This window comes from Artemia franciscana, chromosome 14 (assembly GCF_032884065.1).
Source record: "Artemia franciscana chromosome 14, ASM3288406v1, whole genome shotgun sequence".
In the NCBI taxonomy this organism is placed as follows: Eukaryota; Metazoa; Arthropoda; class Branchiopoda; order Anostraca; family Artemiidae; genus Artemia; species Artemia franciscana.
The window spans coordinates 21,531,068-21,551,865 of record NC_088876.1 but is presented as its reverse complement, the minus strand read 5'-3'; the positions used below and the strand labels follow the sequence as shown (position 1 = coordinate 21,551,865).

General features: G+C 32.7%; 1 protein-coding gene and 1 long non-coding RNA gene across 2 annotated transcripts in view; both read right to left on the bottom strand.

Moving 5' to 3' along the window:
- Window positions 1–5,884: 5,884 nt before the first annotated feature.
- LOC136035449 (uncharacterized) overlaps window positions 5,885–20,798 on the bottom strand; it is a 91,718-nt gene continuing 76,804 nt past the window's right edge. Inside the window, exon 2 of the long non-coding RNA XR_010619425.1 lies at window positions 5,885–6,192. This is a non-coding gene — a long non-coding RNA (uncharacterized LOC136035449). The remainder of the gene's footprint in view (window positions 6,193–20,798) is intronic.
- LOC136035446 (leucine-rich repeats and immunoglobulin-like domains protein 2) overlaps window positions 10,840–20,798 on the bottom strand; it is a 42,175-nt gene continuing 32,216 nt past the window's right edge. The window contains exon 4 of the mRNA XM_065717253.1: window positions 10,840–16,341. Coding sequence (XP_065573325.1) covers window positions 15,188–16,341 — 1,154 coding nt within the window. The 3' untranslated portion in view covers window positions 10,840–15,187. The remainder of the gene's footprint in view (window positions 16,342–20,798) is intronic.

Sequence of the window (20,798 nt, the reverse complement as noted above, 5' to 3'; positions counted from 1 at the left end):
ATGTCAACTTTTCCCTCGTCTCTGAAGCCACTTTCAAAACTTTATGATAAAGCAAGGACTCTTATTCAGGAAACTAACCGTTTTTCACTTAAACCCTTGCTTGATTTGAAATCTCTCTATTTTCTTTCTTGTTCTTCTTTCGTTTTTTTACAGTTGCACGGCCATCTTCCTGCTGTCCTATGTAATAATATATCTTTTGTTTCTGATCAATCGACTTATCATCTCCGCACTTCCAACAATTTACTGGTTCTTCACACACCGTCAGTGAGGTCTGACTTCAACCCTCTGACAGCTTGCATCAGGATCTGGAACACGCTCGCAGAGTTCGTACGAAGCTGCCACTCGTTTGGTATGTTCAAAAATTATGTTAGAGATTTTCTAGCTAGTAAATAATTTTGTTTGTTTGTTGTTTTTTTTTTTTTTTTTTTTGTCTTTATTTTTTATTCCGGTTTCCCTTGGAGTTGATGTCTCTGGATTGAGTTGGATATTTAATTGAGTTGGTGAAATCATGTGCTACCCCCTGCCTAGCTTGTCATTTTTTGGAGATTATTAAGGTGGGCGACTCAATTTTTGGTTTTTGTTTATATTTTTTTGTTGTTGGTATTTTTTTCTCCCCTGTTCTTTCCCGGCCATGGAGCCTTATGGGGGAGATTGTCTTGAAGTAATTTTTTTTGTTTATGGATTTTAATGTTAAATAAAGAACTCAGAACTCAGAACTCAGATTTGTTTGGTTATTTGTTCGTCTATTTGTCGACATGGTTTTTTTGTTTTTTGTTCTTTTTATGGAAAATCGTATTGAGTCAATGGGTTGCCTTTAATGGAACAGGTGCTTAAAACCTTAAAAATGTAGCTTTGCATTTTTTCCTTCGCTTTGTCGAATATTTTTGGACTAAACATGCAGTACGAGTGCTGGAGGGGGTGGTGGACGAATCAAAGTTTCACTCTTCACCCCGTTTCATGAAGTTCTAATTCCTTTAAATCCTTTCTTATGACCTCTTCAATTCCCATTCAGGGGCAATCTGCACTTCATTTGGTCCTCAAAGCAGCAAAAATAGCAAAATCAGAGAATCATCATAGTAATCAAGATTACAAAAAAAATCATTGATTGATTTTGACCAAAATTTGAAGATCAAAACGAAATATTTTTGGTCAACGGTCATTTTGTGCAATAATAGCTTTGCTCGTTAATTTCGGGTGGATGGGGGGATTATTATTAACATTCCCGTATACACCATTGAATATACACGTATCTTAATCGATCATTTTGTTAAAATGATTTGTAGTTTATAGTTTTATGTAACTGTTTCTTTGCTTGCATGTGATGGTAATTAATTAACAAACTTCTTCTGAAAAATATATAAGTAAATCATAAAGAATAGGGTTTCATGAATCAAAAGCACCAGATTTGATGGATCAGTACTTTGTTTTGTTGGGGTTCCTTTTTCCTAAAATTTTAAACCAAGTGATTACATAGCCTGAAAGTTTTAACCAGGTCAGGGTAAAGAAAAAGCATCTCATTTTTCTTCTAAAAGTTATTGCTTTCGTAAATATCCCTTTGGCCAGTGTACTTGTCCTGAAGAGTGCATACCTATCGCAGAAAAACCATGTTTGACCTGTTTTGGGGTTTTGCGAGTTAGTGTAACCTATTTTTTTAGCACTCTTTTCATCTTGAGTTTGTTCTTTGCTCAGCAAGTTGCCAATTGACTAAAGCCAGTACAAATATTGCCCATTATGGCCGTCATTGGAAAAATATTTTTCATTATGAATCACAAATGAAGTTGGACAAATTGCAAACGAAAAAGAAGTACAGCGAAATGTTAGAAGAGATACGACAATGAGTATCATCAATTGAACAATAACATACATATAAATAAATAAATATATATAAATATATATATATATATATATATATATATATATATATATATATATATATATATATATATATATATATATATATATATATATATATATATATATATATATATACTAGCTGTTGGGGTGGCGCTTCGCGCCACCCCAACACCTAGTTGGTGGGGCGCTTCGCGCCCCCCCAAGCCCCCCCGCGAGCGTAAGTCGTTACGCGCCATATTAGTTATGTGCCATTGTAGTTGTGTCCCTGTGTCCCACCTGTGAATATAGATAGATTTATATATGTGTTTCAAACTACGCAAAAATTGCGAATAAACAACATTCTTGGCTTTCCCATTGTCTGTGCATATGCAAAGCCGTATGTACTAATAATGACGTCATATACAAACGCTCTTTTTACAAACAAACAAACATGCATCCACATAACTCGTTTTTATATAGATAGATACAATACAAATTAACTGCGTAAAACTTGCGAATAAACAACATTCTTCGCTGTCCAATTGTCGCTGCATATAAATACATTGTCAGGTTTACCGACCCTCGAACATGCAACGTACAATTGTCCATGGGAAAAACAATCAGGATTAAGATCTATACCACATTTTTCTAATGATTGACCTTGAGCTTTGTTAATGGTGATTGCAAATACTAATCGAATTGGGAATTGCAATCTTTTAAATTGAAAAAGCAGATCCGTTGGAATCATGGGAATGCGACGAATAAGAACAGCCTCACCCTCATAAGGCCCTGTCAAGATTGTGGCCTCTATTAGGTTTTCCATTGTTTTTTTTTACGGCAAGTCGCGTGCCATTGCAAAGCTTTGGTGGGTTGATATTTCTTAAAAGTATTATTGGTACGCCTATTTTTAGTTGTAGCACGTGTGGTGGAAACCCTGAAGGATCTATGGAATTTAAAAATTCAGATGGATAATTAACCGCTTCATTTGGTTCCAAAACTGTGTCGACTGACTTGTAAAGGACTGCCTGGTCTCGAATCTTGTTCAAAACAATATTGTTGATTTCGTGGACGTCTATATTTTTGGGTGCGAGAATCGCTCTTTCACTTAGCCATTTATTATTTTTATAATTTTTTAGAATATTCGGAAATACTTTTCCAATCAATTCATTTTTGGACGTCACTAAATTACAGAAATCAGCAGGTAGTTGTATACGTCCTGAAATTGAGTCTACTGTTTGACCAGAGTCATCGTTTTGCAATCGGACACGCATATTTGTAGTTAATTTTAATATTTTTACGTGTGCCTATAAATTAGAATTTTTTAGGCGAGCATTCATTTCGTCTGCAGGAGTTAAACTACGTAAAAATTGCGAATATACAACATTCTTGGCTTTCCCATTGTCTCTGCATATACAAAGCCGTATGTACTAATAATGACATCATATGCAAACGCTCTTTTTACAAACAAACAAACATGCATACATACAACTCGTTTTTATATAGATAGATAGATAGATAGATAGATAAAATACAAATTAACTGCGTAAAACTTGCGAATATACAACATTCTTCGCTGTCCAATTGTCGCTGCATATAAATAGATTGTCAGGTTTACCGACCCTCGAACATGCAACGTACAATTGTCAATGGGAAAAACAATCAGTATTAAGATCTATACCACATTTTTCTAATGATTGACCGTGAGCTTTGTTAATGGTGATTGCAAATGCTAATCGAATTGGGAATTGCAATCTTTTAAATTGAAAAGGCAGATCCGTTGGAATCTTGGGAATGCGAGGAATAAGAACAGCCTCACCCTCAAAAGGCCCTGTCAAGATTGTGGCCTCTATTAGGTTTTCCATTGTTTTTTTTACGGCAGGTCGAGTGCCATAGCAAAGCTTTGGTGGGTTTATATTTCTTAAAAGTATTATTGGTAGGCCTATTTTTAGTTGTAGCACGTGTGGTGGAAACCCTGAGAATAATATCTCGAGGTAAAAACTGATCACCGACCATAACGATGGCCACTTCGTCGATAGTTGGAGCATTGTATCTACGCACATGTTGGCCAGGAGGCGTTTTGTCAGCGGAAATAACAATTTTATGCGTATAAGTAGGCATCAAATCGATGGCTGTTTTGAACAGACGCACTAAATTATTATTTTCGTGGAAAAGATGTTGTAATTGGGAAACGATTGTCCTTTCAATGTTGGGAGAAATTTCGCAACGTGCATTCAATTCAGAATTTCTATCACTGATGAAGTACAATTGTAAAAATTTATGATTCTCGCCTGAGAATGGTAGAAGAGACCCTGCTCTATGATAAATTTGCCCTTTTACTTTGAAAGTAGGCATAAATTGATCTGGATTTTCAATTTGGGCTCCAAACGACGTCATTTGGAAACATGAGTTGTATTTTCTGATTCATTTATATTCCTTATGTCCCGGTGTCCCGGTCGACATTTATATCCCCCTGTTTTATATCCCGCTTATTTTTCAGTTTTTTCCTTTTTTTAGTTTTTTTTTTTACTTTTTTAGTTCTTTTAGTTTTTACGTTTTTTAGTTTTTTTTAGTTTTTTAGATGAATTTTTTTTTTTAGTTTTTTACCTTTTTTTCTTTTTAGTTTTTATTGGTTTTTACCTTTTTTTAGCTTTTTATCTTTTTTATTTTTTTTATTTTTATTTTTAATTTTATTAGTATTCTTTTTCTCTTCTATTTTTCATTTTTCCTTTTTTTTAGTTTTTAGTTTTTTTAAGTTTTTTCCTTTTTTAGTTTCTTTAGTTTTTTTAGTTTTTCGGCTTTTTTAATTTTTATTAGTTTTTAGTTTTTTTGTAGTTTTTGCCTTTTTTTAGTTTTTTCAGTTTTTTTTTAGTTTTTAGTTTTTTACCTTTTTTAGCCTAACCAGGATTTGAACCTGGGACCTTCATTCTCCGTTCTGACACCCTCTCTCACCGAGTGACTACTCCAGCATGTTCATTTTGGTGTTTTAAATGGTATATTATTAACCAAATTAATGTGTTTTACAATATACTAAGCATCGTCATAACAAAAATGACGGCAACTAATTTCATGACGTCAGCCGAAACATGACGTCACCTGATCCACAGATCCACAGACCCACAGACAGACAGACAACTTATTTTTATATATATAGATAAATATATATACTAGCTGTTGGGGTGGCGCTTCGCGCCACCCCAACACCTAGTTGGTGGGGCGCTTCGCGCCCCCCCAAGCCCCCCCGCGCGCGTAAGTCGTTACGCGCCATAATAGTTACGCGCCATTGTAGTTGTGTCCCTATGTCCCACCTGTGAATATAGATATATATATATATATATATATATATATATATATATATATATATATATATATATATATATATATATATATATATATATATATATATATATATATATATATATATATATATATATATATGGTTTTAACTACGTAAAACTTGCGAATATACAACATTCTTTGCTGTCCCATTGTCTTTGCATATAAATAGATTGTCAGGTTTACCGACTCTTGAACATGCAACATATAATGGTCCATGGGAAAACAATCTGTATTCAGATCTATACCTCATGATTCTAATGATTGCCCTTGAGCTTTGTTGATGGTGATTGCTAATCGACCATTCCCTGTCCCGGTGTCCCGGTCGTCATTTATATCCCCCTGTTTCCCCCGGTGTCCCCGTTGTAGTTGTGTCCCTGTGTCCCGGTCGTCATTTATATTCCCTGTGTCCCGGTCGTCATTTGTATCCTGGTTTCCCGGTCTGTATATACATTCGTTTTTTAGTTTTGTTTTTCTCCTTTATTTTTTTCCTTTTTTTTTCTTTTTTAGTTTATTTAGATTTTTAGATTTTTTAGTTTTTTTATTAGTTTTTAGTTTTTTTTCTTTTTTTTGTAGTTTTTACCTTCTTTTTAGTTTTGTTAGTTTTTTTTTTTACTTATGTCCTGGTCGTCATTTATACTCCCTGTGTCCCGGTGCTTTGTTGATTGCTAATCGAACATTCCTTTTGTCCTGGTCGCTTTCTCTTTGAGTGTCGTCATTTATTTTTTTATTTTTTAGTTCTTTTAGTTTTTACCTTTTTTAGTTTTTTTTAGTTTTTTAGATGAAAATTTTTTTTAGTTTTTTCCTTTTTTTCTTTTTAGTTTTTTATTGGTTTTTACCTTTATTTTAGCTTATTTTTCAGTTTTTTCCTTTTTTTTAGTTTTTTTTTATTTTTTATTTTTTTTAGTTTTTTACCTTTTTTTAGTTTTTTTAGTTTTTTTAGTTTTTTAGCTTTTTTACTTTTTTTATTAGTTTTTAGTTTTTTTTGTAGTTTTTGCCTTTTTTTAGTTTTTTATTGGTTTTTACCTTTATTTTAGCTTATTTTTCAGTTTTTTCCTTTTTTTTAGTTTTTTTAGTTTTTTACCTTTTTTTAGTTTTTTTAGTTTTTTTAGTTTTTTAGCTTTTTTATTTTTTTTATTAGTTTTTAGTTTTTTTTGTAGTTTTTGCCTTTTTTTAGTTTTTTTTAGTTTTTTAGCTTTTTTATTAGTTTTTAGTTTTTTTTGTAGTTTTTGCCTTTTTTTAGTTTTTTTTCTTTTTAGTTTTTTTGTAGTTTTTACCTTCTTTTTAGTTTTGTTAGTTTTTTTTTACTTATGTCCTGGTCGTCATTTATACTCCCTGTGTCCCGGTGCTTTGTTGATTGCTAATCGAACATTCCTTTTGTCCTGGTCGCTTTCTCTTTGAGTGTCGTCATTTATTTTTTTCTTTTTTAGTTCTTTTAGTTTTTACCTTTTTTAGTTTTTTTTAGTTTTTTAGATGAAAATTTTTTTTAGTTTTTTCCTTTTTTTCTTTTTAGTTTTTTATTGGTTTTTACCTTTATTTTAGCTTATTTTTCAGTTTTTTCCTTTTTTTATTTTTTTTTATTTTTTATTTTTTTTAGTTTTTTACCTTTTTTTAGTTTTTTTAGTTTTTTTAGTTTTTTAGCTTTTTTACTTTTTTTATTAGTTTTTAGTTTTTTTTGTAGTTTTTGCCTTTTTTTAGTTTTTTCAGTTTTTTTTTTAGTTTTTTATTGGTTTTTACCTTTATTTTAGCTTATTTTTCAGTTTTTTCCTTTTTTTAGTTTTTTTAGTTTTTAGTTTTTTTAGTTTTTTACCTTTTTTTAGTTTTTTTAGTTTTTTTAGTTTTTTAGCTTTTTTATTTTTTTTATTAGTTTTTAGTTTTTTTTGTAGTTTTTGCCTTTTTTTAGTTTTTTTAGTTTTTTAGCTTTTTTATTAGTTTTTAGTTTTTTTTGTAGTTTTTGCCTTTTTTTAGTTTTTTTAGTTTTTTAGCTTTTTTATTTTTTTTATTAGTTTTTAGTTTTTTTTGTAGTTTTTGCCTTTTTTTAGTTTTTTTCAGTTTTCAGTTTTGTCACCTGATCCAGTTTTTTCAGGTGACGTCACCTGATCCATCCACAGATCCACACACAGACAACTTATTTTTATATAGATAGATATATATATAATGTGGAAACGGAAAGTTATGGAACACTAAACTTGCGCTTATGCTATAAAATCACTAATCCTCACAAAGACTCCTTGACCTTTAAAGGAGGGGGGCCATAAAACAAAACAAAATAGTTAAGAATTAAACATTTAAACGCATATCATTTCAAGCACTTACTCAAAAAAAAGTAAAAAAACAAAACAAAAGACAGCGGGACACAGAGAGAGAGAGAGAGAGAGAGAAAAAAAGAGAGAGAGGGAGAGAGAGAGAAATAGAGTACATTTATTAAGATTCTATGACTTTTAGGGGGTGTTTCGCCTTGTTTTCGGAACTGAGGTAAATTTTGTAAGCCTCGTAATTTGTGATGGATAAGATCAAACTTGATGAAACTTATATATTTAATATCACCATAAAAATTCAATTCCTTTTATGTATATATTGGTATTAAAAATTCGTTTCAATTTACGATTTGTAAATTTACGTAATTTGTGATGGATAAGATCAAACTTGATGAAACTTATATATTTAATATCACCATAAAAATTCAATTCCTTTCATGTATATATTGGTATCAAAAATTCGTTTCAATTTACGATTTGTAAATTTACGAGTTTTCCACAGAAATTCGTGTGTGTAACCCACATAAATTCAAAATTCCCGATACTTTTTGAACAGACCTCGAATTTATACCCAAAACAGTTCGTGGTAACGAACTGTAGTAAGGAGCGACCCGGCTCAATAGTAACCGAAACTCTTAAAACGAAATTTTGATACCAAAATATACATGAAAGGAATTGAATTTTTATGCTGATATTAAATATATAAGTTTCATCAAGTTTGATCTTACCCATCACAAGTTACGAGGCTGACAAAATTTACCTCATTTTCAAAAGCAAGGCGAAACACCCACTAAAAGTCATAGAATCTTAATGGAAATCACAAGATCAGATTCAGCGTATCAGAGAACCTTACTGTAGAGGTTTGAAGCTCCTGTCTGCAAAAATGTGGTATTTTGTATTTTTTGCCAGAAGAAAGATTGCAGATGCGTGTTTATTTGTTTGTTTTTTTTTGTGTTTTTTTTTCCCAGGGGTGATCGTATCGAACCAATGGTCCTAGAATGTGGCAAGAGGGATCACTCTGGCTGAAACTAAAAGTTCTAGTGTCCCTTTAAAGTGACCAAAAACTGGAGGGCAACTAGGCCCCCTCCCACGCTCATTTTTGTCCCTAACCTAATGTCTACGACTTAATTGCTGGATTTTCCAGTATTATTTAAAAAACAAAGAGAAATTAAATAAAAAAAAAATTTCAACCGAAAGTAAGGAGCAACATTAAACTTGAACCGAACAGAAATTATTACGTATATGAGATGGTTCGTCCCCTCCTCAGTACCTTGCTCTTTACGCTTAAGTATTTATAGTAATTTCAAAGGAGCTATTTATTCTAATTAAACGCCCTTTGTGTTTCAGGGGTCATTCTTAAAGAACTGGTACAAATTTCGAACTTTAGCGTAAAGAGGGAGGTACTGAGGTAGTGCTGGACGCCCGAGCATGTCACCAAACTACAAAAACATTAATGAAAAAAAATAGTTTAAACTAACGGTGATCATTGAATAACCGTTAGAAAAGCTGCTCAGGATTTAAGCATATTGATTGGCACTTGACACTTGATTTTTATCGATGATTTGGGTACAAGACACTTGCCGTCAAATTCGTATCAACATTAATCAATTTTGACCGCAACCAGCATCGCATCAACACTGCTGCGGAACTGTTGTACTGTGTCCGTGACAAGCCAAATTCGCCCAAGAGGACCATAACTGGTGAGAGAACATGGATTTATGGCTAAGACATGGAAATCAAGGATCAGTCATCGTAATTGGAGCGGCTGGATGATCCAAGACCCATAAAAGTGTGCTAAGCTCGCTCAAATGTGAAAATTATGCTGACTGTTTCATTCGATAGAACGGACTTCGTGCATCATGAGTTCTCACCGCAGGTAGGAATATCAGTAAGGATTATTACCTGCTAGTTATGCACCTTGTTAACGTTTCTGCTCACTCATAGCTGCTTTTATGCTGATTGTTATATAAAAAAAAGCACAAACACACACACGAATAATACAGCCACTGTATTCCCCAAAAGAGTCCTCTTGTCATTTTTCTGCTCCCAAAATTGAAAAGACATATTAATGGACGACTCTACGCTACGATTGATGAGATAAAGATGGCATCGAACAAGTACCTGAACGGCATCCACAAAAAAATAATTTCTGAAGTGCTTTGAGGATTGTAAAAAAAAGTTGGCACTAGTGTAAAATATATGTTGTGTATTACTTAGGAGGCAAAATAGACATAAATAAACAATTAAGTATTAAAAAAAATTGCAATACCTTTTGAACAGACTTCCTATATTTGGAGAGACAAAAGATAACTTGGAACCTGTTTGATGAATGATCTTGACTGTCAGGTTGATTAGAGTCTTAACCTTTAAATTCCTCATTGACACATTAACAAATATATTTGTTAAGGCAAGTATTGGATATTTACAATAGTTCTGAATATAATATTAAATACTAAAGTTTTAGTTTGAACCTTAAACTAAAGTTACTTTAAATGTTAAAAAGAATACAGATTACCCTCTGCATGGGATGAAGGATGCCACTAGGGTTGTCAATTCACGGAAATTCATTTTGTTTTTAAATTTTTTCAATGAACATACTAAAAAAGCTGTTTTTAATTAAAATCCCAATTTTAATGAGAATTTATAATAGGCATGGTCCTGTCACATCCTAAAGTTTGACTTTTCAATTTCAATGTTCTACGAATGTAGATTGTAGCATCAATGTAGAGCATTGCAAATCAGAAATTTGCAATCACTGAGTATTCTTCTAATACTCTAATAGCAAATGCTTGACTGTCTAAAATGAAGTTTGGGGTAACTGCTCTTTCAACTTAGATTGCTAGGTGTTATGAGAGTTTATACCAATTATATCAACAAGTTCTTGTGTTAAGAGGACGACAATGCTCAAGAAACTATGCGAGAAAAAAAGTTGGTTCCCTTCCCCAAAAAAGGTCCAAAGGTTTCTCCGTCCATTCGCTTGAAACTTACGACTGCTTTCATAACGTCGTTTTCAGAAACTAGACGGGGGGAGTATTTTCAACATATACAATGAAAATGTAAGAATTTTTTTTGTTCCCCCTTCCCCCCTCCAACTGGAGTAACTAATATACTTGTTCTTTTGACACATAACTTCGAAGAGGAAAATTGGGTTATTGAATGTCCATTTTAAGATCAAATCTTATATAAAGATGGCACTGTAATATGAACCAGTTAAAATAGAAATGAAACAAAATTCGTGTAGTCTAGCAACAGAAAAACTAAAGAAAACGGTGGAATTATAGAAAAGTGCAACTCTTAAATACGCTTAATAATTTTAGCTCAATCTATGGCTGCCTAAGATGTTTTGGTTATGTGAATTTGAGTTTGCATGGCTAGAGATTTAAGTCTATTTCAGTTAAAACAAAATATAAAAAAATTCGAATAGTCTCTTTATTAATAGAAAAACTCAAAAACGACGGAATTACAACAAAAACGACTCTTATCACATGTACACTAGTGCCATATAAATAAAAAAAGAGGAAGCACAGAATCAGTATAATGCCACGAACGTTTTGCATACAATGAACAAGAAGTGTGAGCGCAACATTGTATACTTGATTGAATCTACAAAATTAAATAACGGTTCAAAATTGTCAAAGATAAGTTTTTTCGAACCTAAAGATACTACTAAAATCCATAATAGATTCTTAGAAATTAGCATACTTGTATAAACCATATTTCAGAACCCTCGGAAGATAAATATACTTTAATTAGGTGAGGGGGCTACTATTTCAGAGAAACCGAGGGTATATACAACAGCATTCAAAGTTTCTTATTCTTTAGTATTTTTTGCTCGTATATTCTATGGGCAATAATTGAATTCAGGTTTAAGAAAGGGGTTGGTGTTACACCCTCTCTCCACATATTCCCATTTTAGTATTTATGCTTAATTACATATGGAATTTTTAAGTGGGGGTATTCTTGAACAATTCAGGAATGTTCATCAATCATTTCAGTTCATTTTATTTATAAAATCAAATACATTTAACTAATATGTAAGTCCCTGCCCAAAGAAAGATGCAAAAAAGCACTTTCGACCGGGAAAACTTTTAAAACTGACCTAAATGCCTGTGCGTTTTTTATTTTAATTGTGAAAGGCTTTTTTGTTGAAAAAGGTTCGCAACCTAGCTTTTTATTAGTGTCTTTGATTCTTAAATAGAACTATGCTTTTCTGCTTATTTTTTTTATTTATTTAAATATAAAAAAGACGACTTAATTTATGTAAGTGGATAAAATTCTAGTTTATTTACCTTTTACTATCTCGGAAAGGGGTTAGGTTAGGAAAATAAAACTGTCAGTAATGAATCCTGGGCCGAAAACATACCTTGGGAAGCTTCATGTTAACCGCCTTGTGATTTCTGAGTCTTAGAAATTTGCCCACTTGACAGGTCTTATACCTATTGGAATTTTGACAAAACAACTGCCATAACAATGTTTTTTTAAACTTAGGAAATCTATTTGCAGATCTTTGTAACCTCATAAATAAGTTTGAGTAAAGTTGTGAAGCTGAAAACAGTTTTCTTGCACTTCATTAAAGCAAAGAATCTATTTTGCAAAGTTTCACTCTTCTAACCCAAAGATTTCCAAAGGTCAGCACCCTCTAGGTGGAGAAAGAGTGGAGGTATGTACTTCAAAATACCTTCACGGGACAAACTTTAGTCCGTGAACCCATTCCTAAAAGTTTCATTTTCCTAACCTAAATCCTTTCAAAGATAGCAAAAAGTAGCTGAACTAGAACTTTACCAAATAAGTCTTGTTATTATTTGTAACTTGTATAATTGACACTTGTATGTATTATTTTGTATTTTTCCCGTGAATGTTTTATTTTGTATTTTTTGCATGAATAACTAATTGATCTTTCCAAGAATCATTATCCCTTTCATATTTGAAGGTACTATAGCATGGTATAAGTAAATTTGGGAAAGATCTTAAGCTCAAACAACTTGCAATATTTGTTGAATTAGGTAAGTGGAAAAAGCTTATAGCTAAATGGCGAAAGAAAATTAAAACATCAAACTTCGTATTTCTAGCAGACATACTATACATTCTTAAATACAGAACAAAACACAAAGTAAGTACACTAACGTTCTATATAAGCAATATCTGAAGAATAGTACGAAAATGCCAAAAATATTTTACATGATAATGAATCACCATCGTCAATCAACGTCATATGAGGCATATGACATCGGTCATATGACGTTATAAAACTTTAAGGTAGAATAACGAAAAGTCTACTCCAGAAACATTTCTATTGACAAAAATAACAATCAAAAATCCAAAAATATAACAAGGTCAAGTCAAAGACCTTTCTGACTAGCATCCACAATCCAATTATACAGTAAATTCATTTTTAAGACACTAAAAAATCGAAGTTTCTGAAAGCCTTTAAAATTGAAGCTTAATATTAATAAAGATAATATTTAAACTATGTACAATATCATTGAAGTCAATAGATAGTGACTTTGGCCATAAATAAAATATTTGGCAGTGTTAAAAAAGGCTTGCAATCCCGCGTATTTTTATACCTGACCACATTTATAGTCACTGTAGGGAGTGGGGGAAGGGGTGGTGGCGGACATTCCTTTCCGAGCTGGACATTAAAATTTAAAGTGATTATTTTAAAGAACCAATTCAATTTATGAAAATATAAATTTTCACGCTCATTGAGATTGGTTATCGCTTCCAGGAATCTCCGTAAAATACCTTAAAAATGCTTTAAGAAATAAACGTTTGGACTTGCAAGGTTATTTTGAGAATAATTAGACGCATTACGACTTAAATACGAAAAAATCAAAAGGGGTACCAGAATAAGAGCGTATTATATTCTTTCATAACTGCGGAAATGTATCACTATAGTGATTTAATTTGGTGACCGACAGAAGGCTAAGGGAACTGAACGCCTATTTTAGCTTTGAAATGCAAAGAATGTTAATTTGCGATTTCACAAATGTGAAAACCAACTGTCTAATATTGCGTCAAGAACTAAAGGTCTTTTAGCCTCTGAAAACCAGGTATTACTCCATCAACCTTTCTTACTTTACAAAATATTAGTTAAATTTAGGTAAATAATAAGTTTTGCCATTCATTTGCCATTATTATTAGTTCTTTGTCAAAACGAAAAAAAAAATTCAGCAAACAAGAACGTTATAGGATAATTAGTGTTCTACATCAATGTCTGTTAATGAAATTGAAAAAAAAACTTGAAATATGTAATTTTGTGCGTCATATTTCCCTGTATAGATCGTTATGACAAAGCATAAAATAATCATAGTCATATTTTGCCATTTAAAATCAACTGATTTCTCACTTGACACTTCTAAATCATCACAACCGAACAACCGGATTATTAATGTTAAATATGGATGAGGCTTTCTCTATTATCAAAAATTATCATTAAAAGAGAATTTCAAATGGTATATATAAACCAACTCCACCCCTCCCTCCTACCTACCTACATTTATTGTTTTTTTTTCGCTTCGGTTGTAACTACAAGATTAGAATACTCCAATTTTTATTTCAAATATAATCATCTCACAAATTTCTCAAGTGAAATGCCAATACTCTCTCAACGAAACTCTCTCTCAGCCCACTCCTTGAGTTTTTAATGGACTTTCTCTTAAATTTCTGTTTCCAGGTCTAGTTTGGCTTAAGAAGACAAAAATTAATGCAGAGACTAATATGTAATTCTAGAGGATCCAGCACGAGTTCTAAATCGTTATCTATTACCGCTACTGCTAAAAACTCGTCTCAAAGTTCAGCTATCAGAGACTGACACTCAGCAAAATTCCTTTTCCAAAAGTCTGCTTAAAGCATCAGATTTTTTCAACCCTCAAAATATCCCAAAATAATTTATGTAGTACCTAACAACCTCATACCACCTTAATTTGCTGTGTTCAGCCTTTCCCTTACTCGGCTGCATATAATTAATGAAAATTGCCTCTAATTTATGATTCCTGCTACAAAAATTTTAAATATTTATCCCGCTGTCAACTCCTCATCTGTTAGCGTTGATTTTTACAAGTGATTAATAGCAGTTAGATCCAGTTAAAAAAAAAAAAATAGAAACAGTTAAAACACTACCTATCCCAAATTTTTAGCAACTCAGATGGCGTTGTAAATAATAAATAGATTGGCTGTGGCAGTTCAAATATTGTTACATGATTCAAAATAAATGCCTTTAGGAACTTCGACTGTTGAGACTGATGCGCTATTTGTTCAGAGCTTTCCCCATACTCCCAAGAGACGGAAAAACAAGTATTTTTGTTAAAAACCCAACTTTTACCTACTTGTAAAAGTGTAAAAAAAGATATAACACGTTTTTTTTAACCTGAAAGTATCTCAAGAATCAATGGAACGTGGGGAAACAGACTGGATCCATCTAACAGGCCTCTTGAGCTTATAAAGTCGGTTTATAAGGCCGCTATTCGCCAAAAGTGATATAATAATATAACCAGGTGATATAAAAAAATCACCTTTAAAATTATTTTATCACAGCACAGAGCCTCCCTGTGTTTTTTAGCTTTACTTACAAAGAAAGGAATATGAACGTGATAATAAATATATAGCACTTATGTATGACATTTAGCACAAAAATAGCATATACGTACATTTTGTTGAGGACTTAAATATAGCCAATGCGATATACAGGTGCAAGTTTAAGGGCTTTTCATAGCCAGAAACACCCATGCATTCAGATAAAAATATAAATTATTATTTTTTTTTTATATCTGAATCAGCGTTGCACTTATTTCGAAAGGCCTCGGCTGTCTTAAATCGTCAATATAGGACCCATCATTATCAGCCATTGAAGGGTAAAGAATACTTCGACTCGGTGATTTACGGTTTGGCACCAGAGCAGGTTTTAAAGGGAAAAATATTTTACGAGATAAAAAGTAAACAAATATTAAAATTAAAATTGATATCAACATAAAGAAAAAACCAATTGCAACAAGTAAAACAATATTTTCAATAGAAACGGACCAAGGAGATTTAGTTATAACACACTGTTGAAAGGATGATTTTGACGAGTAGTCAATTTGATTTTCGAACGTCGTACAAACTTCATAATCAAAGTAGCCAGTTGGTATGTTACGAAACGTTATGCTTTGCACACTACAGTTCAGAATTTTATACAGAACAATTTTTTCATACTCAAAGATACCCAAGTATACTAAACAATCTGGGGTTGAGATTCTCATAAATATTGATATTGTATCAATTTCTGTAACATTTGCATGAAATGCAGTAAGCTCAGCCCTTGGTTCAACTGAATAGCTTTCATATTCTTCGTTAGAGTCAACTATAAATGCTAACTTTCCTTCAGTTTCTACCCTTGAGCCCGTATACACAAAATTGTCTGTACAAGATGGCAGAAGTGCTGCGTTATCACCGCTATGGTGCTCAAGTAGCACTAAACAAAGTCTATAGGTGGAATTAGTTTCCAATATTGCACCAGCAAGAAGCATTAACTTCAACTTTGAGCTCATCTCAAGCTTAGTTGAGTCGCAAGAGAGAGGTAGCTGCTCTATAAGTGTCTCGTGGGTATCGTCAACAGAATATATAAAAAGCAAATCGCAACTGAAAACATCATTAATTGTTTGGACATCCCACTCAACCAATATGCCTGCACCATCTTGAGTCAAATTAACAAAACGAAGAACACCGGTAGATGATATGATTGGCTCATATGAGTCGTACTCGGAAGAAAATTCTTCGGAGGTACATGTTAGCATATCTGCCTTTAACTCACTTAAGTGGGCATTCTCTAACTCTGGGGGTGTTGCACAGACTGCAGTACCCCCGTCGACGTCTATGTCGTTTTCTTGGAGCCATTCAACAAAATCACGAATCTGACAATCACAAGACAGGGGATTATCTGAAAAAAAAAAGAAATTAGCTGTTTAGATTTTAGATAATCAATGATTTTGAGCAAGAGTGTGTTTTGATATCAAATCAAAGCTAGATCGACGTAAAAGAGGAGTATGTATTTGAAAAACTTGTAAGAACCTGGAGTGTTCAGAGGTACTTCGAAGAAAGCTTAAAGCAATGAACAACAATCCTCGTCTTATTCGGATAAAACAAAATGAATAAATAAGGAATGATTAAACTGGGCTTTAATCCTAATTTTCCATTAGTAATACTTCGAAAATCATCGTTCCATTTTGGCAACATCAAAATAAATGGCAAAGCTTTTCTTTGGAAATAAAAAGGTCTCGATAGGACATGGGACTATCGCCATAAAAAGATTTTTAACTCAGTAGGAGCCAAGCCTCCTTCCAAAAAAGGGGATTTGAATTCCGGGTTCACTTTTAAAAGGAAAACACTTCTCAAAATGCTAGAAATTAACTTAAGCTGCTTTTTGGAGCAGATGATTCTAACTGTGTCTGCTTTCAAAATGTCAGTCAGTGGATCCCGACTAAAAAAAAAAAAAAAAAAAATGGAAGTAAAATGACATATTCGAATTAACAGGAGTTAAATTAAAGCGGAATAGTAACCACTTGGAATACTGCTACGAACATCCAATGCTAAAAGACATTCCCTAAAACAAACCCGTTTTGAGGTCTAGGCAAAGATATTTTAAATGAGATTACGTTAGTCATTTGCTACTTCTTGAAACAAAATTCCTGGGACAGGCAAGGTCAAATTTGTCCAAGGCGCGAAACGGCCATTACCAAAACCTCAAACTACATGATTTTCATTTCATTTCCACGAAGCGAGCCCAATTTCTAATTTTAAACCACCACTTAGCAGCTCTATAGAATTACAATTGCGTTAGAATTCTTTTTTTTCACTATATATATATATATATATATATATATATATATAGAATGTATATATATTCATTCAAGTGCTGGTCTATATTAATCACTAATTTAGGAAAACAGTCTTCCTTTTCTCCTTCTGTCTCTTTTTTTTTTTTTTTTTTTTTTTTTTTTTTTTTTTTTTTTTTTTTTTTTTTTTTTTTTTTTTTTTTTTTTTTTTTTTTTTTTTTTTTTTTGTGTTTGTGCTGTAGCATTGGTGATTTCTCTTTTCATGATATATATATATATATATATATATATATATATATATATATATATATATATATATATATATATATATATATATATGTATATATATATATATATATATATATATGGATACTGTATGAGTGTCTGTCTGAACGTCTGTCTGTGTATCTTTTATGCGTTGCTACATTGTTCAATTCATCTGATTGCCAAGAAACTTTAATAAGTCGTTAAGTACACTCACGCAAAGGTTTTAAAACACCTCAATACCAAATAATTGACAGTTTTCCCCTGTCAAATTTTTGCATTTTCTGGATATTCAATTAAAGAAATTATGAATTCCGTCATCAACCACACTTCCAAAATTATAAAATTTCTTTTTTAGTAAATTCTCTGAATTGAGTATCTAACATTATTTTTCAAATACTTTCGTTGTTTTACAAGTAGGGAAAATTTTCCACTGTGGAGGGGGGATTTCCATATTTTAATTAAGGGTGGTGACCCGAGGCTAATATAAATTCTTCCAAATAAATATAGTATTCGAATTTTGCAAGATTTTGCAATCTCTGAACTTAAATCATACGGAACAGGTGTACCAAAGACAATCTTTTGTCATTTCTGTGTGCTTATTCAGGCTATTTACAGTGATTGCTGGATTTCGCAGGTTATTAAGATGTGAGTTTTATATATTTGTTTGTTGTTTGTGTGTGTGTGTGTGTTTGTGTGTTTTTTGTTTTGTTTTTTTTCTTTTTCTTTATATGATGCATTTAAATTAGCTTTACTTTTTGCCATGATAAAGGCTCCCCGACGTGAAGTCGAAATATTCGGATTTTATGATTTAATGTTGTTTTTTGTTTGTTTTTCATTGTTTTATTCAAACTGTCCCCATGTTTTCTCTCTCAAGTTCTCTTTGCTTGTGGAATCACAAAAAATTGGTAAGATATTTTGTATAAATGTATGGTAAAAGACAACTTTATCCAATCTGGAATTAACTCCATTCTGGAAAACATAGGTTTGTGTTTACCAATTCAGTACATTATCGCGATGCTTTTCGTTTTGTTTTGTTTTGTTTTGTGGACTCAATTCCCTAATGAAGGAGAGATTTTAGGGAGATTGTTCCCTCGGAGGGAGGAAAATTTTCCGGGAAGGGAATTTAAAATGCCGGTGTTATTAATACGCGGAAGAATTTTGTGCGGGGAAGGGGGAATTTTCCACGGGGGAGAATTTTTAAGAAGGATTTTCCTTATAGGGGGATTTTCCACAGGAGAGTCTTCTAGGAAGATGGGGTTTCTTGTTTTTTTTAAGATTGCAGCAACACGCAACGGGTAAGCTGTTATTTATATAAAATATAGAGTCTATCCAAAATAAATTAAAGCGCAACATATCTACTCTTAAAAAAAAAAAAAAAAAAAAAAAAAAAAAAAAAAAAAAAAAAAAAAAAAAAAAAAAAAAAAAAAACGGATCGAAACGAAGAGGTTCATCTGTTTTTTATTCATAAGGTCAATAGCATTAATTTTAAATAAACCAAATTGAATTGAAAAGATCTTGAGACTCATTAGAGTTCCAAATTACACTTTCAGAAGAAACACACGAACATTTTGAAAGGGGAAGGAAGTCTCTATGTTTCGCGAGAACGAATCAAAGGTCTGGAGAAAAGAGGGCAAGAAACTCTGCTCTTTTGACATACAAAAGATATAGTTTTCCCCCAAAAACACATTTTTCTATATTTTAAGGGGGTCACTATTTCCTTTTCATTGTATTGTAGTTATCTTTGTTAGCAATCCAAAAACGAACTACTTTTTGGCAGTGGCGCCATTTGGGGGGGCAGGGGGGGGGGGCCATGGCCCCCCCTGATTTCTGGAGGGGCCCAATTTCAACCACGTAATTCTTTGTTTATTCGTCCTTGTTCTACTTTTTTCTCTTTTTTTTACCGTATTTCTACTGTGAATTATTACTAAATAGCAAATTCAAGATACTCGACGATTATTGCATTTCAAGAAAGTATCCTGTTTTTGCCGTTCTCCCTAATTAATTTATGGTCACCCTTAGTTTCTCGTTACCCTTCATCAAATAAACAACCGTGAAACAGTGTTGAGTTGTGTTCAAGTTCAAATCGGATTATTGAAACATGAGTTCATCCGGTGCGAGTGGTGCAAAAAAAAGGAAAATAAAAGCCCAATGGAAAGAAGAAGAAACAAAGATGCAACGACGATTGGCTTCGTTTTTCAAACCGACTGTAAGTAAATCTACCACATTTTAAATTTTGTTTCGTCGACCAATCTTACTGAACGAACCAGAACAAGAGCTACGAGCTCATATGGCACTTGTTACGAGTAGGCAGTACAACAAAGGAGATGAGCCCGTCACAAACCACACCCGCCACCCCAAAAATGCGGTTCGGAGCTAGAAATAGAATATGCAGTTTCACTCAAGTCGGTGCATTTCTGGCATCGCCTCGGAGCATCTGGAGCAGATGACTGTTGTAACTTCCAAGTTTCAGCACAATAAACCTATTCAAATGAACGTGCTCAAATGAACGTTTTTTCTCTGTGTTGACGTTTGTGAAGGACTACCTCCGGACAACGATGGAAAACGAGCGACTTTCGCATTTGCTGCTTATATTCTCTGAGAAAGCTGCAGTGAAGGAGCTCAATTTTGAGAAGCTTGTCGACGACTTCGCAAAAATGAAGCAAAGGAGATATCCATTGCTGAAGTAACTGTACGTAAGTTTCTGATTTATACAGTAAATGTTCTATTTTGGTACTGTTTTTGGTCCCTAAATAAGCTGCAAAATGCGAACCCCAAAGGTAGTACGGTACCTAAAGGCATGTTCGAAAATTTTAAAATTTTTAAGGCTGGATGGGGGCCCAAAATCGATTTTTGCCCCCCCCCCTAAGGTTTTCTGAAATGGCGCCACTGCTTTTTGGATAGTATAAGCTAGTAAAAAAAGCTGATATAAATAGTCGAGCTAGGCTTGACGAGCCCTCAATAAAGGAGGAACCCGTGCTAATAGTAATCGAAATTCAAAAAAAGAAAAATTCCTTATAACAATATATACATCCAAAGAATATGTTTTTCATAGCGATTCCAAATACGTAACATTAATAAAGTTTTCTATGATGTCCATTCTATATGATCACCATTTCTTGATAATGATCCCTGAACAAAAATAAGCATCCATCATAAATATTTACATCATCAAGCCAGCCTAAATTTATTTTTAAGTTTCCAGTCGCTTTCAACTAAGAATACGAATTTTCGTTTGTTTCTGAGAAAGATGGCAACAAATCCATGCTTTTCTATTTTCGCTTTCAACTAAGAACAC